This window comes from Sinohyriopsis cumingii, chromosome 4 (assembly GCF_028554795.1).
Source record: "Sinohyriopsis cumingii isolate HCF-2022 chromosome 4, ASM2855479v2, whole genome shotgun sequence".
Taxonomy (NCBI): Eukaryota; Metazoa; Mollusca; class Bivalvia; order Unionida; family Unionidae; genus Sinohyriopsis; species Sinohyriopsis cumingii.
Genome location: NC_142964.1, coordinates 57,725,249 through 57,748,284, shown reverse-complemented (window position 1 = coordinate 57,748,284; position 23,036 = coordinate 57,725,249). Strand labels below are relative to the sequence as shown.

The following is a 23,036-nucleotide window of genomic DNA, read 5'->3' as shown; positions in this document are numbered from 1 at the left end:
AATTTTGAGTCATTTGATTATTGAATTGTTATTAAATTTTTATTCATCGAATTTCAACTATTTTTGTATATTTAACCATCTAATCGTCAGTATTGCTGACTGGGGGCTCAGAGCTTTACATCTATCTTTCACTAAATTTAACTTCCAACAAAATAGAACCTGGGTGGGACTTCTATAATAGTTTAAATAAAATATTAGGAGCACCCCACCCCAACCATATACATGTACACTGTCACAACTGACCAGGTTACCTGAAATGAAAGATTAAGGGTTGAGATAATTCAAACCTGGAAAACACATTTTTTATGATAGTATAGCTGAAGTTTAAAAGAAATACAGATACAAGATAGTTAGTTTTTTATCAGTTGCATTAATTAATTAATTAATTATTAATTAAATTTTTATGTGCAATTTGTTAACTACAACCAGCCAGGGTCATCTACTTCTGTTAACCTAAGTCATATTTTCTAAATGTGTGCTGGTTGAAACAGCACCCCAGGTGAGTATTGCCTAAGGCAACCCACTCCCCGACTCTGAGAAAAAATTACCGCAAACCTTGAGAAATGGAGTCCTCTGGCTTGGCACCTCATCTCGTCATCCATATCGATTACCCCTTACAACAGCCCTGAATGTGGGGCACAACTGAGCATTACAAGTCACATTACTGGTATTTCAGATGTAAAGTGTTCAGAAAAATGTGGAAAGTGTGTTTACTACAAAGACAGTACCATTCATTTTTCATTAAATGTACCAGATACACCATCATTACTAACTTATATGTCAAGGCCAGTAGCAAACTGCACAGACCCAGATCTGTTGGTGCATTATGTGCCAGCAGATCTGGGTCCATGCAGTTTGTTAGGAGTAATCAGTAGAACAAACAACATAGACCCTGACCTGCTTAAGCTTATAACTGCAAACTGTACATACCCAGATTTGCCATCGCATAATGCACTTGCAGATCTGGGTCTCTGTAGTATGTTAGAAGTAATCAGTAGAAAAAACAACATAGACCCTGATCTGCTTATGTACTATGTGACTGCAAATCAGGACTTAAGTTGTTTGCATTTGGTCTCGACTTATAAGGGAGCAAATACTTTTTGAACATTCAATGATGCATACTAAAAATTAATTTATTGTAATTTCATAGCATATATATCTCAATATAATCATCTCTTCCTGCTTTTGACCACAAGCATAATGATACTGTGACATCATTTGTTAACAAGATTACCATATAGACTCAAATAAAAGTTTAATCCAACTGCAAAAAACCCAGAGATCCTTACCTGCCATCACACAATGTGCTGGCATGTCAAGATCTATGTAGCTTGCCTAGACCCAGATCTGCCAGTGCATTATGTGACAGCTGATTTGCTTCTGTAGATTGCCTAGACCCAGATCTGCCAGTGCATTATGTGACTGCTGATTTGGTTCTGTGCAATTTGCAACTGGACCAGACTTGTAAGTGAGTATAGTTGTTAAGCTTGTAATGCTGTCAATCTATGTCAGAGTTTACCAATGAAAGCTTGGGTTTATGCCATATTACAATTTAAGAAGACCATCTTTGCATTCAGGTGGTTGCTTTTTATGAGCAACAGCTACATAAATTTTAAAGGAAAGATGTTCAGACTGACCCAGTTACTGTCAGGTACAATAAAGACTTGTGCTAGTGTGGATTGCGCAGTAACCTGCTGCCTGTCATTCATTGTACTGCATTGTGTATATTGCCAAAACCAACACAAAAAGTGCTAATTACTTTGTGCTCTTTTTTGGCCTAAGTTTAGCTGCTGGTAGATATATACAATGCAGAACTGTCACACTGGATGCATTGATAGACTGGTTTTAGTACCAAAAGCAAGTATCAAATTTATCACAAAATATAAAATCAAAGCCAATGCATTAATTTTAAAGATTATTTTAAGAAGTACCCATATCTCATATTAATGCCACTTTATCACCTTGTTATTTGCTATGCTAAGATTTTATGCAGAAAGTTTTGGTAAAAGATCATAAACATGACCATACACAATACAGTATTTCTCCCATAATAAGGCCTAGGAGGACCAACCTAATACATCTGTCAACAAGGCTGAGGACAGGCTAATCTCAGATAAATATGGTATTCTTGTTTGATTTGGACTAATTGGTCTATAACAGTTCCGAGTGGCATGTTTTTTTCTTTCTTCTCTCCCTTTGGTGTGAAAATCTTGTACATCATTAGACTGTAAAACTAGGAGCCTAAAAGCATCCATGGCATGGGTTCTACTCCTCTTAAACGGTATCTTTGTATTCTTACCTTTCCTGAGGTACATGACAGACCTGCCTTGTACATTACATGTGCAATAATAATCCTGGGTAATTATGCACAAGTGACTTTTCTTGAGGTTAATAAAGATCAATAACATGTACAGCTTGCCTTACATATACATATTTTACAAAGCAGGCTCATATATATATATACATATATATATATATATATATATATATATATATATATATATATATATATATATATATATATATATATATAATGAAAGAGAGGGGTGAGATGTAGTATATATATATATATATATATATATATATATATATATATATATATATATATATATATATATAATGAAAGAGAGGGGTGAGATGTAGTCGCTTGCACATGCTACAAGTCTTCTGTGCCAATAATGTGAGTTGAGGTTATGTGCAAAGTACAAATTCCGCTAGATATCAATAGGAAGAAAAATTCATATGATATCATAAAGGCAATAATGGACTTCAGTCATCTTTTTAAACTACTTCTGGACAACTTGAAAGGTAGGACAATGAGAATTACTGTTAGCTTTTTCTCCATTAGAAAAACTGATGATACTGTTCATTTTAATATGCAGTACATTTGTTCCCTTGTGACGTTACATTTTAGAAACAAAAACAACTTTCAAAACAGTTAACAATGTGATCATATCCTTATTACCAATGATCTAATTGCAGTAAAACTGGCCTATAACAGACTCCAAGGTGACAATAATTTGTTTCACCTGTGGAAAGGATAAACATAAAAGAAATTAACAAACAGGGTTCATAAATGTTGTCCTTGATCAGGTACATGTATGGTTGCCATTCATCCAGTTCATACTGTGTAGTCTGGTTTACAGTTGTCCTGTTCAATTTTTAACATGTTCATTTTTTCAAGTGTGCAAAGGAATGTCTGGTATTCTTGAGTTCTGTCAGTAGCCACCTTATAATAATTAGACATTATGTCAACTAAAGCCGACTTTTCAAATATTTGATTAAGTAATAAACTGACTTAGCTGATTACAGGTGCACTTAACTGATTAAAGGATTAAAGGTGTATTCTTTTACAAGTTTATGAAAGCCAACTTTCAAAATAGTTGATTAATAAACTGACTAAACTAATTACAGGTGTACTTAGCTGATTACAGGTGTACTTAGCTGATTACAGGTGTATTCCTTTTACCAGTTAATGAAAGCTGACTTTTAAAAAAGTTGTTTAACTAATACACTGACTTTGCTGATTACAGGTGTACTTAGCTGATTACAGATGTACTTGATTTACCTGTTTATTAAATGCAAATATTTTAATTGTCAATCAAGATATATCAGTGTAATTCTCCAAGCTCAAAATAATAAAACTAATACCTATTTATCTAGCAAACTCTGGGCAATAAAATATCTGGCATATATCACTGTAATAAACAGTAGATCCCATCTATTTTTCTGATGGAAAATGTATAAAAAAATCCATGTGGAATACCTTCCCCAGATTTCAGCTATGCTGGTAGTAGGCAAAATGCCAAACTATAGTAGTGCTTTATCTATGATGCATCAAATGCTGGATCCTGTGTAATGCACACAATTATGTCAGAGTAACCTGGAGTAGTACCGTATTTCCCTCAAATGATGTATACCTGAATATAATATATATCTCAATTTAGTATCAGATTGTGGAGAAGAAGGTTCACATCATCTTACATTCTAGCTATATTGCATATTTCCTAATCATCAGACTGGTTTTGTAATTATCAGGTTTGTGTATCACTGTAAGAGTACATAACTGGATGTTTCTTGTAAAATGACAAAAGTGGCACACAAATATCTCAGAAATAAGAAAAAGCATTAAGTGCAAAACCTGCAATGAAAAAGACTTACAAGGATATATCAGTTCACAGTCTTAAACCATGTTATGCTTTTGTCTTTTTGTCAGGTAGGTTTTGCCATTTTATGGAGAAACCTCCAAAGAGAAACATGAACATATTTACTTACAGCTTGTTCATCACTTTTTAACGTTTCTTAACATAAAAAGAAAACCACCACACTTGATTCTTGTCGAAAGGAACATATTTTTTTGTTTTCTGAGACTGTTGTATCCACTTTCGTATTTAGTCCTTCTTCCAAGAATAATGTATTCAATATTTCTCTTTTGCTAAAAAACATTCAACTGTGCAAGTGTATATTGTTTATTTTATCCAGATTAAGTTTAAATATACATGCATCTGACTTAAATTTTCTTCTCATTAGATCACACCAGAATATGACAACCATAATGAAAATTGGCAGAATAGGTTTAACACGAATGGTGTGAGCACACTGTACGCCAACCCAGTGTTTAATAGTCATTAGTACTAGGAGGGTACTAGTAGGTACTAGGTGGGTATGGATGATTCTAGAGATTACTGACTAATTGGTCTCAATGTTATGGACCTTTGGTCAAGATACATGGTCCTGTACTAAATGTACTGAGCAGAATCCATTATCTAACTTACCAAGACCATGACAGTGACATTTGACCTTCATACTTGGAAATCTAAAGGTTTCTTTATTACCGAAGTACAAACCATTCACAAAATCTGGTCAATGAAATTATTCTAGAGCAAAAGTTACTGTGCAAAACCCACTTTTCTCTATGTGCCAAAATGACCTTGATCTTTGATCACAAAGCCAAAAGACCTCTACCATACAAAGGCACAGGCCCTCAACAATATTTGGTCATGGTGCATGGTTTGGAACTCAAGTTATTTTGCACCTTACCAGTTTTCTTTTCCAGTGACCTTGACCTTTAACCTTTCCCCCCAAAATCAATAGGTTTCTTTCTTGCCCAATATGTAAGTCATCCATACATTTTGTTGATGAAACATGGTTGAGAACTAAATCTGCACAAATGTTTTTTTAAACCAGTGACCTTGACTTCTTGATCCAAAAATAAATCAGTTGTTATCTTACTCCAAGTCCAAGCTATCCACAAAGTTTAGTCCAGGTCTGTGATGAACATATACAATTTATGGTGCAGAAATAACTGTGCCATCCATAAATTTCGTTCCAGGTCTACATGACCTTAACATTTCACCGTTAGATCCAAAAATTTATAAACTTTTTCTTTACTCCAAGTGCATGAAATCCACAAGTTGTGTCCTGGTCTGTGCTTTAGAACTATGTTATCTGTCAAAAACCAATTTTCTTCTGTAAGTTAAAGTGACTTTTGACTTTGAGACACTGAAATTTGTGAGGCTTTTTCCTAAGCCAAATACAAGCTATTTACAAAGCTTGGTACCAGTAGATGTTTGAGAACTCAAGTTTTTGTTCAGAAACAAAATAGAGAACAGACAGATGGATGTACAGATAGACATTTTAGCATGATATGTTTCAACATATGGCAGGCATATAAAAGCCATGTGATATATCTGAAAAATATGGTACTGACAACAACAATAGCTCTGTGATTTGAGATAGCATAATCAAATCAAGTTTATACAACAGTTGCCAAACTTATGTTTAGATATATTCTCCCACGTGTGCAAGTCAAATATTTGTCCCTATTCAAGAAGAGCAGGTTATATTTAGTAACATCCTCAGAACAATGACCTTAAAACAAGTTCCCATCAAGCATAACGAAGAGAACATGTACCAGGCAAGAAAGAATTAAATTGTTATCTTGTTTACTATGTCATTCATACACTCAGTGATGTAACAATTCATCTATACGTACTGGCACTGTTATAGTTCTGTGATGATATACCAGCACTGCATTGATATCTATACTTATTACTGGAATATCTCTAAACATATTGTAAGTAATGATTATGTCATACATCAAATAAAGTTGAGAAAAGAATGAAAATGAAAGAACTTTATGTCTATGCAACAAGAATGCCAGGGCATACTTGCTGAACTCATGAACAAAGCTCTGCTATAAAATCCATGACCTTGACCTAAATCAAGGGTTAAGCATGCTGCAAAATGAAGTTCCCTGGTTTTCCAATGATTCGTCCCAAGTCTGCAGAAACTCCCTCCAGTGGTTTTGGAAATATAAGCCTATAAGAAAACTTTATCTAAAACTTTAACATAGATTGTTCTACAATTGTAACCTAAATCTCAAAGGTCAAAGAGGCAAGTGAAGTGTTGCAGAATGAAATGTCTTAGTTCCATTATGATTCTTCTTAAGTATGAACAAAATCCATGAAGGATTTAGAGGTATAAGCAAATGATTGGCTTGTTGTGGTGTTTTACAGTGCAGCAACAAAAACAAGTTACCTAGTGCCAGGGAAAATGTAGTCAAGTGCCTTTCCCGATGACCCACCACAGTAGCTGATCCAGGATGGTACAATTGAAATCTAAACCCTTTTGGTTGTGAGTCTAACAAACTAACCACTATGTCAACATGGCTCTTAAAAGCAACTGAAAAATCTTTAATCAAAACCAAAAGATTTTCTATTATGGTGATATGAACTCCAAGGTCAAAAGTGCATGTGAGTTTGTTGCAGCATAAACTGTCGTAGCTTCAAAACATTATTCTTGCCAGGTATGAAGAGCTTTGGGAAATGAAAGCATATGAACAAAGCTTGAACCAAAACATTATTGCAAATTTTTCATTACTAAATATGAAACCGCTCCGGTGGCCTAGTGGTTAGGATGCGGGAGGTCATGGGTTCGATCCCTGGCCGAGTCATACCAAAGACTTACAAAAATGGTACTAACAACTGCCTCACTTCGTGTTCAGCATTAAGAGGTTAGTGTTAGGACTGGTCAGCCTGGTGTCAGGATAATGTGACTGGATGGGACATCATGCTACATGTCTGCGGCATGACGCCCCAGTGCTAGACATCACTATGAACAGTCACACTGCAGACATTGTAGCGATATGACTGAAAAAATTTTAAAACTATGTTAAAAATCCAAATCACGCACATTAAATATGAACAAAATCCATGACTCATGGTTTACAAATATGAGGAAATGAATTTTTAAAAAACAACTAAAACCACAACAACGATTTCTATAACAGTGACCCTGACCTTAAAGTCAAAGAGGGGAGCAAGTATGTCTTAGCTTCTTAATGATTCATGCCAAATATGATGAGAATCAATTAAGAATTTTAGGAAATGTATCCAAATGAAGAACTTCATCCCAAACCATAACAAATTGTTGACATCATTGATTCATCAAAATTTCATGACCATTTAACAGATTCTGCATAGGGCTTTGTTACTAATTGTACAGTGCCTTTGTTATTATTTGACCACTAAAACTCGAAATAAAGTATATTTAGTAATGAAAAATTTGCAATAATGTTTTGGTTCAAGCTTTGTTCATTGACTCCTGCCACAAAAGTGATTTCTGTGTTTCACTTTCCCGCTAATGTGGGGTCAATAATTAAAGTTGTAAGATCTCAGTGCATTTATTTTCTTGTGTATTATTATCCACCTGCCAGATACAAATCAACAGGCTGGTTCCCCATCACAGATACAAATCAATAGGCTGGTTCCCCTACACAGATACAAATTATCAGGCTGGTTCCCCTACATGGCATGAGAAACCAACAGGGCATTCTCGAATGGTCAGTGACAAAACAAGCTGGATCTGTTTTGTTTCAACATTTCCTTCCAATCAAATGGATATGAACGTTTGTGTTATTTGACAACAGATGCAGATGTTTATCCACATCTTGCATGAGACAATTTAAAATATGCTGTTTCTATATGTTTTTTAAAAACATACTATCAGGGTGAGTACATGAATGCTTCTTTATGGTTTTCATGCAACTGAAAATAAAAGCTACTGCACTTATATATTTTCTACATACCACATAACATCTTGATTCTACACCGCCTCATTGTTCTGAACACACCGTACTATGCCAGAATCAAATTTTAAGTTATTCGACTGGAATTCTACAACTGTATGGATTTGCAAACAAGCATCCTTTCAGTCTCAATGACATAATATCAAAATAAAAAAATTTTTGGTCGGATTTAGTTGTGTGAAAATGACAATGCAAACTCAGGCACAAAAGATAATTGATAAAATTTAATGTCAATATGAAAAGGTAACATCTCATCCCATAACGCATTGCTATGGCCAAAATGATAGATGAAATCTTAAATGTAATCCCCTCGTATGTAGTTCCAGTCTGGAAATATTTCGAGTTTTAGTGGTCAAATAATAACAAAGGCACTGTATAATTAATAACAAAGCCCTATGCAGAATCTGTTAAATGGTCATGAAATTTTCAGGTAATACAGGTGATTTAAATATAATCTTACAATGCTAGACCACTCCGGTGGCCTAGTGATTAGAGAGTGACTTGGATGCAGGAGTTCATGAGTTTGAACCAATGACTAATAAAAATGGTACTAATAGATGCCTTGCTAGGCACTCAGCATTAAGAGGTTAGTGTTAGGACTGGCTGGCCTGGTGTCAGGATAATGTGACTGGGTGGGACATCATGTCTCCAGCATGATGCTCCAGTGCTAGACATCACTATAAATTGCCACACTGCAGATATCGTAGCTATATGACTGAAAAATTGTTAAAGCTACGTAATTATATTATATTATTATAGGAGAAATACTGTAACAGTTTACATGGTAGTACCCCAGGGCTTAATATAAGAGAAATACTTTATCAGTTTACAAGAGTGTATCCTAACAGCATATTGTAAAAGAAATACAGTAACAGTTTACAAGCTGTACCCCATAAATCAGAATACAAGAAAAAACTTAAGCAATTTACAAGAGAAATACTTTAGCAATTTACAAGGTTGGACCCAAGAGTTTATTGTAAGAGAAATACTGTAACGGTTGTCAAGACTGTACCCAGCACTCATTATGGAAAAATACTGTAACAATTTACACAGCTGTACCCCAAGGTTATTATATCAGAAATACTTTAACAGTTTACATGAGAGTACCCCAGTCCTTAATATAAGGGGAAAAAAAGACTTTTAAAAAATTAACATAAAGTACTAAAAGATAAAAGTTAAAAAGGTAAAAATACTAATTAAATTCTGATTAAAAAAGGTATCTACACTGTACATTAAAAGATAAAATCTAAATACTTAAAAGCTTAAAACATTTGATCAAAACATATTATATACAATGCATTCCCTGCAAAAGTCCTACATTTTCTCAAATATATTTTTTCACTGTGGGATTTGTGCAGTTAATTTATCAAATAATAATGCCTTAAAAAGGAAATAAAGAGATAATGCTGCCTTCTTTCAGCCAATACTGAGAGACCAATTCAAGTACATGTACAATAGTTTAATTTTGGTTATAACCATAATCATCTATGAATGGCATTATAACAAGGAAGAACTGTATCTACATACAGGGGAATTAAACAGGACGGCAACCAGCATCTACCCCTCTTTCTCTGCCTAATAAAAATGTTGTCTTTTTTAAAAATTGTATTGCTTTGTTAAAGGCATTTTTTTGACACTGCTGTCAAACATTTGTTCATGGATACTTTCTAACCTTCCCATCTGATAATAGTGATTTTTTAAGAGTGAAATTTGAAGCAAACTGAACATTTTCTGTTGTAAAAAAAAATTGCATTATCAAATATGACCATATTACTAATAATTGAAATTCTTTCATATTACTTCTTTAAAATAAAGTACAATGGAATCTGACTAATTCTGACAGCAGTCGGGTGTAAATGTTTTCTTGAAGATTTTAAAAATGTATCACCATTATATCATGTTCTTTTTGTCAGCTGATATACCAATACCAAAGTTTTTAAATGAAGACAATTCAAAGGAACAAAACTTTTCAAAATGTAAGGAAGCTTTCTTCTAATGGCAAATTATAAATGTGATGTCACTAATCAAGATTAAACTAAGAAACGTGTTTACAGAACATCGATGTTCCTGCCCCAGATCCTAAAATGACCTAAATACAAAGTTAACAGCCCTGAAAAAATTTGGCATTGGTTCTAACAGAATTTCAATTACAACACTTACAATACAACACAGCTTTTGATTCAGGTGAGCTAAGATTAACCATTTAACTTCAAGTATGTACTTTTATTTTATTTTACCCTAAAATTGTATCTGATTTTTTAATTTTAGAAAAAAGAACCAAACTTTGTGATAAAAAGAAAAATTATCTGTCCCTGTAATGAAAAGAAGCCTGACTTGACCAAGTTTAAAAGACAGTAGAATTGCTTGCAGCTTGTTTAAAACAGTGTCTTTTCTAATAATATGGTATGGAAACAAATGTCCAGACTCTAGACACAAACCCACAGTTCTCATTTTGAAGTTAAACAGTTGACTGCCAAAATATGTTCTCCATCTACTGGTATTTCTTCTGATTATTTCATAATTAGAACTTTTGATTGTCAAAAGAATATGTTTTTAAATAGGTTAAACAGAGTTATGAAAAATTGTACACTGTATTTAGAAGTGATAAACCATATCAGGTGAGCATACAAAATAGACAATTTAGAAAGTGTATAAGCCTCGTGGGAAAAATATAGGTAGATAATAAGCTCATTGGAGTATCTATAGAGATGTCTGATATGATACCCACATAATCGATTTAACCCTCTAATGGAGCATTGCAAATAGATGGAATAGCTTTAGTTGGTAAACATGAAGCCAGCATTTATTGTATATACTCTCTTATGAGTCCAACCGCAAACTGCACAAACCCAGATCTGCCAGTGCATAGTGTGCCAAACACATCTGGGTCAGTGCAGATTGTTAGAAGTTATCAGTAGAACAAACAAATTGGACCATGATCTGCAGGCGCATTATGATATGGCAGATTGGGATCTTTTCATTCATGCAGTCTGACTTGTCTTGAGAGTATGTGTGGTAGTATCTATGGGATTTCAGCAAGACTATTTGGTTCAAAGCAATGATTGAAGATTTCATTAACACTGCCCTAATACATTTTAATAGGGTACAATTATCCCATGTCAAATATAATGTATGACCTTTTTATGTGGATACAGAACGCTTAAAGCATACGAATTTGAAATTATTATTATGTCAAATATCAAATACAAAATGAACAGGCAATAACACGTTTTCATACTTTTACATGTGTAATACATTCACTGCTATTACTATAAAAGAAATACTGTAATAGCTGACAAGACTGAACCTCAGGGCTTATTATTGCAGAAATACTGTAATAGTTTACAAGGCTGAACCCTAGAGCTCATTAATGGAAAAATACTGTAATTATTTAACTATCTAATTATGTATATCCCATCCATCAATGAAAAGACATATAAATCCTAAAACATTAATTGCAGCTGTCAACACCCACATCTGGTGTCACATAATGTACCATTAGATCTGGGTCTATGCAGTTTGTTAGGAATAATCAGTAGAACAAACAACATAGACAATGATTTGACAGTGCATTATACAAGAGCAAATTGGGGTCTATGTTTTTTAGATAGCACTCTACTTAAAAGTGAGTATATATGGTATTTTGTTGTCCTTTAAAATCATTTTCACAAAAGTTGATGTGATACAGCTCCATTGGGGTACTCTTGTACTCATACTCCAAGAGTCATAGGTTGGATACCTACTGAGTCCAGCCCAAGTTGGCTATCTCAGTGTGCCCTTGTTAAAGGCACATGGCTCCCATTTACTTGACATGATATAACCGTTGAGTTAAACATGTCATTATTTTCTGTAAAGCCTTTGGCCTCACATGTATATACAGCATGTTACTCTGTCACTGGTAGAAACAGGCGCTTTTCAAAGAAAAGGACACCATTTTAACAGTTGCATGATGTGTCTGTCACCTGAAGTATCCTATATAAATAAGCCACCCACATGAAGAATCTCATAGTTATTCTGGCAACGTAGCGGAGCCCAAGTTGGCTCTGTGTGTTCCTGTGTCCCTGTGAAAGGCACATTGCTCCCATTTCTTTGTCATGATATAACTGATTTGTTAAATGTGTCACTAAAACACAACCTGTAACCAATCATGTTAAGTTGTGCAAATACTTGTACCCAGGTATCAACTGAGAATTAATAGTTCTATTCATTTGTACACCCTAAAAATAAATGAAGAAATAATTTTTTTTAACCTTTAAATATCTGTACACCCTAAACAGAAATTGAAGAACTAATGTTTTTTTTTCTACCTCTAATTATTTTTACACCCTAAATTATTTTTCAAAAAATGTCAAAAAACTACTTTCATACAATATGTTGTCATTTATGATCATTATCAGCCTCAATGTAGTGAGCCTTCTATACTGGGATTTGAGTCCCTCACAGAATTTATTTTGACATTTTTTTTCACTTTGTACACTACTCTGGAAATAAATGCAGCAGTGACCATGTGCCCTAACTTGGTACCCAAGCTACCATATGTACTCATTAGTAAGTCAAGTCCAACTGCAAACTGCATAGACCCAGAACTGCTGTCTCATAATGCACCAGTAGATCTGTCTTTGTTAACAGTAATCAGTAGAACAAACAACACAGACCTGATCTGCAAGTGAATTATGCGATAGCAGATCAGGATCTTTGTTGTTTGCAGTTTGACAGGACTTGTAAGCTAGTGTATACAGTAATAAAAGTCAGACTTCTCTCAGCCATTGAAATTGATTGTCTTGTGCTTCTTTGGAAATAAGTGCACTCTGTCCAGTAAGCTAGGGATGCACTCATTTCAATGGGTCTCAAACCAAATGTGACAATCTTTTAGCTTTATTTTCTTGAGTCAAGTTTTATGCACACTATGGGTTACACAGAGGGAACTTTCTTGACCAAATATTTAAAAAATATAAGGTTCACTTTCAAAAGGGCCTAACATGAATCCTGGTGATTTTTGGGAAGAATTGAGGAGTGCTGTTTATGCAACTGCATTTGTGTATATTAAGAATCTTTTTGTTTCTACTGTCTTTACAGCTGTCCAATCAATACCCTAAAATTGGGGTATCTGGTGGCTGGGTGGTCTTTATACGCTTGCCATTATAGATCACTTACCTATCTCACCTTTGTGTAAGTTCAAGACTCAGTGCAACCAATGATGGTATGTGAGAAAGCTTACCAGTAGCTACTGATGGGTTGGTGGTTCTTCCTGAGTTCTTCCTCCACCAAATAAACTGATCACCATGTATAGCCTATCATGTGCTGAGAAAAGGCATTAAACCCAAGAAAACATAAAAAGCAAATTCAAACCAGTATCTTAAAATCACTATATTAGAATTTTTTTGTCCAATTCTTGCTGCATCTGTGCATAAGGATATTTAATGTCCCCAGTTGAACTGCCACACAGCAATAACTGGATATTTAATGTCCCCAGTTGAACTGCCACACAGCAACAAATGGATATTTAATGTTCCCAGTTGAACTGCCACACAGCAACAAATGGATATTTAAAATGTCCTTAGTTGAACTGCTGCAGACAGCAACAAATGGGTATTTAATATCCCCAGTTGAACTGCCACACAGCAATAACTGGATATTTAATGTCCCCAGTTGAACTGCCACACAGCAATAACTGGATATTTAATGTCCCCAGTTGAACTGCCACACAGAGCAACAAACTGATATCTAATGTCCCCAGCTGAACTACCACACACAGCAAAAAATGGATATTTAATGTCCCCAGCTGAACTGCCACATTAAACAACAAACACTAAATCCAGCTTCCACATTTTTGGGATATTTTTCTTAAATACGTTCATTGTGATATGATTATATCTTATATTCCAATTTGGGAAACTTTCCTATGGTCAAAAGACCAACAAAGCTATTGGTCCCTTAATGAAATTGTATGCAGATCTTTATAATAATTTATATCCCTAAGCAAGGGAATTAAAATAGTCACTTCAGAAGATTTCAGCACATTGAACTCTAGAAGCTCTGACTTCTCATTTTATACTGTGTTCACAATGAGGTTACTTAATGTGTGTAATTATATAAAACCTTTCCCATTTTTTTATTACAACAATCTGTTGCATGACAACACCAAATCTGTGTTCACATTAAGAAATACTGCATAACTGTTAAAATTGTACCAGACAGAGTATATATGAAACTGGAATACCTATAACAGGATGAGTTTACATCTTTTATATTCACACAAAGTTTAAATTGGTATACAGTATTAGGGCCGTCCATTTAGTACACACGCATGGAGGGGGGTTAACCCAAATGCATACGCTTGCATATGGGGGGGGTCTACTGATAATGTACGTACGCATAGGACATAGAGTGTGTGTGTGAAACCTCGATAATAATTTGTCTAATATGTAACCAGTTCAACTAGGTTCAGTCGGCATTTGAATTTTAGCGGATGCTAGACAGACTTTTTCAAGTTATGCAGCTTTTTTCATTGATGCAGCCAGACATTCAACGCCAAGAGTCTAACTATTTTATTAAACACGTTAATATTATTAATCCTTGATCGTTTCTGCATGGATAAAATATAGGCCATTCTATAGAATTGGGGGGGGGGTCTCATCAAACTGGGGTGTGGTGTGTGTAAAAAAAGTACACATGTGTACAGGGAAGGGGGAGGGGTCAAGCTTTGCCAGATATTTGCATACATACAAAATGGATGGTCCATAATTCTACTGGTTTTCCAACAGATTAAAACCTCTTATGTGAACAAGTATATGTACATGTACTGCATTCTACATGTTAACTGGTACGCTTACACATGGTCTAAGGAACTGGTCAAGTGCTGTTTAGTGGTACATCAGCACATAAATGACTGTTATGTGCCTTCAAAAGAGGACTAAAATGCTTTATACAGAGACTCTATGGCCAACAATTTGGACTCATCTGGGTAGGACTAAAACCTGCAATGATGAAACCTATACAAGATGAAGAGGAAACAAGTCTTGAAATTTTGCCTAATATTGGACACTATCTTTTTGCAAACAAGATGAATAGATGGACTGACATGTCAACATATATTGTCTAATTATTGTATATACCCACTTATAAGATGAGTCCAACTGAAAACGACATAGACCTTGATCTGCCATCTCATAATGTGCCTGCAGATCAGGGTCTGTGTTATTTGTTTTACTGATTACTCCAAACAAACTGCATAGATCCCGATCTTCCAGCACATTATGTAATGACAGATCTGAGTCTGTGCAGTTTGCAGTTGGACTTGACTTATTAGGAAGTATATGATAAAATATTTCACTGATATGAACTCTTTTTAACTGCAATAAATTTACCCATTTTCCTTTAAAAAGACTGATATTATCATGGGAGTGTCAGTTTTCAATGGCCTTTTTTGTAGATATGGATGACAAATTCCCACAATGACAAATGAATCGACTCTGTTTTGAAATGTTATCTATATCACTTATAAATTATACAAATGAAACTACAGGTGAAAATTGTTTGTCGTGATCAATGCCCTGACCATCCAGGTATAATTGTCAAGCTGGGTAGATAGCTGTGTGACTGTCAGGACTAGCGTGAGAAGTAGATCGAACACCAAAATCCAGTGTAAATATACCTCATCCCCTTGACACTGTTTATGCTTGAGTGTGTGAAAACTGCATCAATCATCTCAGATTCATAGTTAATAAAGGAGCAGTTAACCAAATTACCCAAGAAGGCTCATCTCCTTGGATGGAACTCCAACCATATGACCAGATATGGCAATGAACTGACTGGATAAACTTGTTTTTTTTTAAAGATGTATATTTATGTATATATACATATATATCTGTGAACAGTGATAAGCTAACAGCAGATGATGACTGATTTTTTTGAAACAAGCCATAGTTCATTGATTCCTTTGAGAATTCATTTGTATAAATAATGATTCAGCCTGTTGCTGAACCCTACTGTATATGATTCCACGTTGATCTATGTGAGTGAGTTCATTTTTGTCCCTTGAAGCTGTTCTCAGTGGTTTATTTGGAGTAATGGTGGGATACCAGCGTTCATTTACAGCAAGAAAGACATAGTGTACCTGTGTACGTACATAGATGTATGAACTTAATAAATGAAAAGGTTAACTTGTACAGGTAAGGATTTCAATGAATTTATGTGAAATGTAAAATTATTCTAAAAGTGAACTTACTTCACTGAAATGGAAGCAGAATACATATTTAAAAAATTACAACAAGTATTTCATCAAAAAAGAATATTTATTCTACGTGTGGATCTTTCTCTTGAACTGAAAAATGAGGTAATGATATATAACAATGACGCACACCTCTTGTACATACTTGCTTATAAGTCAAGTCCAATTGCGAATTGCACAGACCCAGATCTATTGTTGCATAACGCTTTAGCTGATGTGGGTCCATGCAGTCTTTTTGGGAGTATTCAGTAAAACAACAACGCAGACCCTGATATGCTGGCATGTGATGGCAGATCAAGGTTTAAATAATTTGCAGTTGATCTGGGTGTGTAAGTACGTACAGATGGTATTATATTGTCATATCATCAACAGGAAAGGGCTCTCATTAGCAAATACTTGGGGATAAATTCAATAATCTGCACAATTACACAACCTGTGTCTGTTCTATGTATTTCCATAAGACTTAAATAACTTATATTTTGGTATGTTAAAAATGATTGTGTTTTAAGTGACTAGCTGAATGGAATGTGGCTCAGAAAATCAAAGCGTGTGATTTGTAATTTTGACTCCATCTTCTCATTCAGTGCAGTCTTATATTTAGATATTTCTTAACCACTTAATGCAATTGTCACGATTCACTAAATTTACATTTAAAAATGTTCAGGCAGAAGGATGAAATGGGCCTGGGCCAATGATATAAAGTACAAATTGCATACAACAGGGTCAAAATCCACATGATTCACACTGGGATTGGGATCAGCTGTGGTTCTTTATAGTACCCCAAGATAAGTCCTGGATGTGACAACATGGCTAATCTATATTAACTGTGGGTTCAAAGGTTACAACTGGATTAAAACTCCCTAATGTAATACGACTTCCTTTGCAGACTGGTTCAACATTTTCATCCCAATGACACTGTTCTAACGCGGTTCAAAATCTGTATATCAGCCAACAATTCTGAACCCAACTGTGTCAGTACTTTAGATTTTGATTTCAACAAATAACATGGATTGTGAGATTTTCCTTTAAAATAAAATCACATTTTATAACTTGTGAGTAAAAACATAAATAAGATGCAAATCAGTCAATGACTATGGGAATGAGGTATTTTGCTTGTTATAAATTATCAATGTTATATAGTTACCTACTCTTTAATCAGATCTATGGGAATGAGGCTAAATTTAGAAACTGACATTCATAAGAACTTTTCTGCTTTCAAGACCTCTAATGTAAAGATAAGTGTAGAAGATGATACTCAAATAAAGATATTTTTCAGTTTGCAAGATTTGTGACACAAAATAGTATTTACTACTGAACACTGAACAGCTGTTATCTTAACAAAATGTTTGGTTTTGATATATCATAAAAAATGTATTGACAAGATTACAATTTCATCACAATAACGGCAAATCATTTCTTCAGAAATTTAGACCCTGAGTGGCTGATTGGTGTAAGGTGTTTGCCTTTACCAATCACTTCCATCTCACCCGTCTTTGGGTTTGAATCTCTGGCATGGCCAATGTAGGTATGTGAGAAAGCTTGCCAGTAGCTTCCATGGGTTCTTGGTTCTTGCTGAGGTTTTCCCTGGGTTCTTCCTCCACCAGATATACTGAGTGCAATCAGTGTCGGATTAAACCCTGTGGAGGCCCTAAGCAGTAGAAATCTTGGGGCTCCCCTCGCAAATTATCTTCTTATATGTTTTATGAATATTAATTTTATCTGTTGTTGTGGGGCCTCTAGGCCAGTGCCTACTCTGCCTATTTTGTAATCTGGCACTGTGCTGGAAAGTTATGTTAAACCTACAAACCACAACTATTTTGTTAAACGAAGTTTTAATGAATCCTTTGAGTGTATACATTAAGCTAAAAACCAATTTAAAAAACAATCATCAGTTTATTTTGATTGGTGCCAAGCTTATTATTAATCTCAAAGGCAGTTTGGCCAGTAGAATTAAACATAGCCCCACCATCAGTTCCACCTATGTGCTCCCTTTGACAATTGCAGTCTTGCAGCTGGCTTGGTACCAACAGCCAGTGGTCTCTTGAAAGCTTCAACTGTTTATTTTGCCATCATGCTTGATCAATGCAAGAGAGGAGTATAATCAATGCACAAAACAACAAACTTTGTTCAGCTAATTGATGTAGAAAATTGCTGGAAATTAAGTGCTCAAAAAATCTATTTGACAAGGGAGAAAAAGCATATCAATGAATAATACAGAAGCTTTCCAATTAAATCTGTTCCTAGTGGGCAATTCTGAGCTAATATTAGCTTGTAGAGCTAATGAAGAATTTAAACAGTTCTGTAATTACAGCAACAAATGACTAATTGATTTTCTGTCAGGCATTTGAATTTCTCAGAATCAATTTAAGAAAAGAAATAATTTCATGGTGGAATAAACAATCCTGAACTAAAATTATTATTTGATTTACTGGTAATCTCAACTCACCCAGATTAAAGAAAATCCTCTCATTAAAGGACACTCCTGTGAAAACATAACATTTGGCCTTTGTGGACAGGTTCCACTTACCAAAAGGTCAGACATATTGGCAATGTTAAAGGGTTCAGAAATTGTGTCCTACCAAAGGTGTCCTTTATAGGAAGAGTCCATATGAAAGCTTACTTCCTTAAATGGTACATACTAATGTGTGGAAAATGTCAAAAACATTTTTATGACAAGTTACTATTGACAATCTTACTCTCTTTATCATTGATATCCACCATACGAATAGTATACCTGTCCAAACCATCCTTAGTGGGTTCAGGATGTACAATCTTGCTCCCTTCAACATGTCACAGGAGGAAACTGATGGTGGCAATCGTTTTAACTTGTTATGCGTCTTGTGTTGATGATTTATATCAATAATGCGACTTTGTGTTTTAATGATTTAAATGTTTTTTTGCCAATATGTTTCTTCTTTTTTGGGATGTCCAGACAGTGGACAACTTGAGTTATCATGTATAAGCCATCCTTCTAATTTCAGACAGGACCTTGACATTTGGCTTCTTCACCCCAAAATTGCCAGGCTTATTACCTGTCTAGCTACAAGCCCCCCCACCTCAAAATTTATTAACTGTAGATGGTGGAGAACTAAAGTTATTTGTTGAAACCAATTAACTTTTATTCAGTTGCGGTGACCATTATCTTTCATTTTTTGAGTGTTTTCCCCCCCACCAACTGTAGATAGTGAAGAACTGGATTTATGGTGCGGAATAAAACTGGTAATAGAATTACAGAATGATGGAGAGCACCATAATATAATACTTTTTATCTTATGGTGGACATATACAAATTTTAACATCCGTGGTTGTCTGTTATTTCGTAAAACCTGCTCAACAGTAGCTAAATATGACTTTGACCAGGCTTTACACAGTTCATTCTATTTATGTGATTTGGTGGTTAATGACTGGACTCGCAACATAAACAGTGCAGGTTTGAATCCTAACATTAGATTGGCCTTGGTCAGTAACCATGGTGTGTCCCTGGCCAAAGTACTTTACACCAATATTGCCTCATTACCAAATAACTTTTATCAATTGATGAGTTGTAAATAAAATAAAAAAAATTAAAAAAACCAAACCCCATCAGCACATTACATGATAGTATATCTGGGTTTACACTGTTGGCACCTAATCTGGGCATTACACATAGCTAAATACTGCGAATTTCAAGTAGTTTTCACATTATAGAGGTTTATATTACTGGAAAAATTTACTCCTTCTTTCATACCTAATTTGAGCCACTTTAAAGTTACAGTACTATTTACTTATCTAAATAAATCTTAACTCCTGTCATTTAAATTTTATTACTATGCTCTTGATGGTTTTCCATACTCCTAAGTTTGATTACAATAATTTGATGTAGGGTATCTCCAGATGCTTCATCCTGTCCAGGTAATTCTAAGTCCACTTCTGACACCAATTTTGTAAACTATCTCCTGTAACAGATGGTGCATACAAAGAGGGTATTAAGGTCAAGATATCAGCAATTAAGCAGAAAACAAGAGGCAGATTTTGTTTACTCTCTTCTCTGAACATGTGTGTCCAGATACAACAAGCTTCCTCCAAGTGTTTGTAGAATGCTCAAGTTAACAGACAGGCAGAGTGACCAACTGTTAACCCAAGTTTTTACTTCTATGCACAGCATCCTCTTACCTCTACATTATGCTACTATGTCTTAAAATAATTCTGGCTCCAGCAGTCTGCTTTCTTGCAGGAGAGAATGAGGAGAAAAATATATCTTATTTATACTATACTTCATTATATAATAACAAAATAGTAATCTTACTGTATGTACTTGCTTATAAGTCAGACTGCAAACAACAATCCTGATCTGCCATAACTCAATGCACCTTCAGACCAGGGTCTATGTTGTTTGCTCTATTAATTACTTCTAATAAATTGCACGTACCCAGATCTGCCAGTGCATTATATACCGGCTTATCTGAGTCCGTGCAGTTTGCAGTTGGACTCATGATATAAGCAAGCGAGTAAATATGGTAAGTTTCGAATTGATAATTTCCAATCTTCCAAATTCTTTTTCTTTGCCAACTCACTTTACTCTTTCTTTTCAAAACAAAGCTAAAACATTAAATTCTATCTAAAAATACCTACAAGTTACTTGTAGCTGATTCAAATGGGTTGTAAAAGAATTTAGGGTCTGGTGATCCCTTTTTTTTCTCATTATGACACTATTTTCTTTACACAAATGGCAGGGCAAAAAGCAATCTTATGGCAACACATTGTTCTAGTCTATAATACAATTTGCAGTAAACTACACAAAGATCTAGTCTTTGTCTCACTTTACATCCTGAAAAGTATTAGTATTAGCCTCTCCATTTCTAGAACACTGATCTGGATCAATATTTGTCATAGTGTTCAACATGTCAGTATCCACTTTTTGCTTCTTTCGAAAACGCCTCCTTTTCCATAGTTCAAGATTGTCCATTTAATTGGGAGGGAGTGGCCTGTGATTTTCTTGTGGGTCAGTATGGTATTATATTTGTTTAACCTCAAGATAATTATTTTCTTAAACTAATGAATATAATTAGTTCTTTTTATCTACAAGTCTTATCAAGATTTATTTTTTTGACTATCTTGCGAATGAAGTCCCCCCCCCACAACAAGATTATAGGTCCCTCCTCCAATTAAATGGTTGACCTCTTATGAGCACAAGATGGGATTAGTGAATTAATGAAGTGTATAGCTTCCATAAAAATTTCACCTCGATCCATGTTTTGAAGATCGCACAAACCTTGTCAGCATCTGCCATTATTTCTTGTAGCCTAACTAGCTATGACCTAATTATTCCCTTGGATGTATAAGCTTATCATGCAAATCCAACTATAAACTACACAAACCTGTATCTCTCATCACATAAACTGCACTGGCGGATCTAGATCTATGAAGTTTGCTAGGTGTAATCAATAGAACAAAATAACACAGACTCTGATCTGCCAGTGCAATATGTGACAGCAGATTAGGTTGTATGATATTTGCAGTTGAATTTTACTTTTAAAAGACTATACAGTATCTAAATATATTTTGACTAAGCCAATGTTGTTATGGGAGAACCATAAGTACTTCATTATAAGATGAGTCCAACTACAAACTGTACAGACCCAGATGTGGCATCGCATAATGTGCTGGCAGATCTGGGTCTCTGCAGTTTGTTAGAAATAATCAGTAGAAGAAACAACAACATAGACCCTGATCTGCGGGTGTATTATGATACACCTATCTGTATCTTTGTTGTTTGCGGTTTGACTTGACTTATAAGCGAGTACATACAGTTATGTCTGTCCCAGAGTGGGACAGTCTGATTTAGTCTGAACAAGACAAGTTTTCTATTGTTGATTTGATCTGGATGGAAATATTCTGCTCATTTACAGAAGCAACTCTAGAAATGCCATGTATGCTTGCTTATAAGTCGAGTCAAACTTCAAACAACAAAGATCCTGATCTGCTGAGGCATAGTGTGCCTATAAACCAGGGTCTATGTTGTTTATTCTGCTGATTGCTCCAAATAAATTGCACAGATGCAGATCTGCTGGTGTATTATGCGAAAACAGATCTGGGTCTGTGCAGTTTGCAACTGGACACCTCTTATACGTGAATACATACATTAATGCCAAAATGTTCTTAACTCTAACCCCAGATCTGGGTATGTGCAGTTTGCAGTTGGTCTCATCTTTTAAGTGAGTACATATGGTAACTGATTGTAACTGAAAGAGCACCTTGCTACACTACCTGAATCAAATGTTGAAGGAAGGTTACATGGCAACTGGCACCAAAGTTGTCTTAGTATGGTCAATTCCATTCATGATGGTGAGGGAGGGACAAGTTTCATTATACAAAAGAAAATGCTTTATTATCTCAATTGCAGTGATGGAAAATGAACCATAGTATTTTTTGCCATATACTTTTTGTTATCAATTGTGACCTTATCACTGGCCTCATCTGATGTGATGGTTCTGGGTGAAAAGGAAAGCAAAAACTTAAAATGTGTTAAATTGTTTTAATTTAGATTTTATTTCTATTAATCTTTTGAAGAATAATATCCGAATTTACATCGTTCCAAGTATTTCCCAAAGTTTTCAAGGCATATTTTGTTCTGAGAGAACATACAGAATCCGAACAAGCCATCCATATATAATCAGTATGCTATAACAGCAAAGGGACATTACTCCAGCTGGTAACAACTTGTACAATTTTGAACCA

At 34.9% G+C, this 23,036-nt stretch overlaps 2 protein-coding genes across 7 annotated transcripts in view; one reads left to right on the top strand and one right to left on the bottom strand.

Moving 5' to 3' along the window:
* The window catches only part of LOC149801214 (activating signal cointegrator 1 complex subunit 3-like), a 441,282-nt gene that overhangs the window by 63,466 nt on the left and 354,780 nt on the right, over positions 1-23,036 (bottom strand). The gene's annotated exons all lie outside the window — the stretch shown is intronic.
* LOC149801218 (scavenger receptor cysteine-rich domain-containing protein DMBT1-like) overlaps positions 1-23,036 on the top strand; it is a 53,131-nt gene that overhangs the window by 9,687 nt on the left and 20,408 nt on the right. Inside the window, exon 1 of one of the 2 annotated variants that reach the window (XM_089955276.1) lies at positions 15,851-16,260. The exons of the other annotated variant lie outside the window; for it this stretch is intronic. Within the exon in view, the coding sequence (XP_089811402.1) occupies positions 16,239-16,260 (22 nt within the window). The 5' untranslated portion in view covers positions 15,851-16,238. Of the gene's footprint in view, positions 1-15,850; positions 16,261-23,036 lie in introns of those variants that run through there. 2 annotated transcript variants of the gene reach the window in all.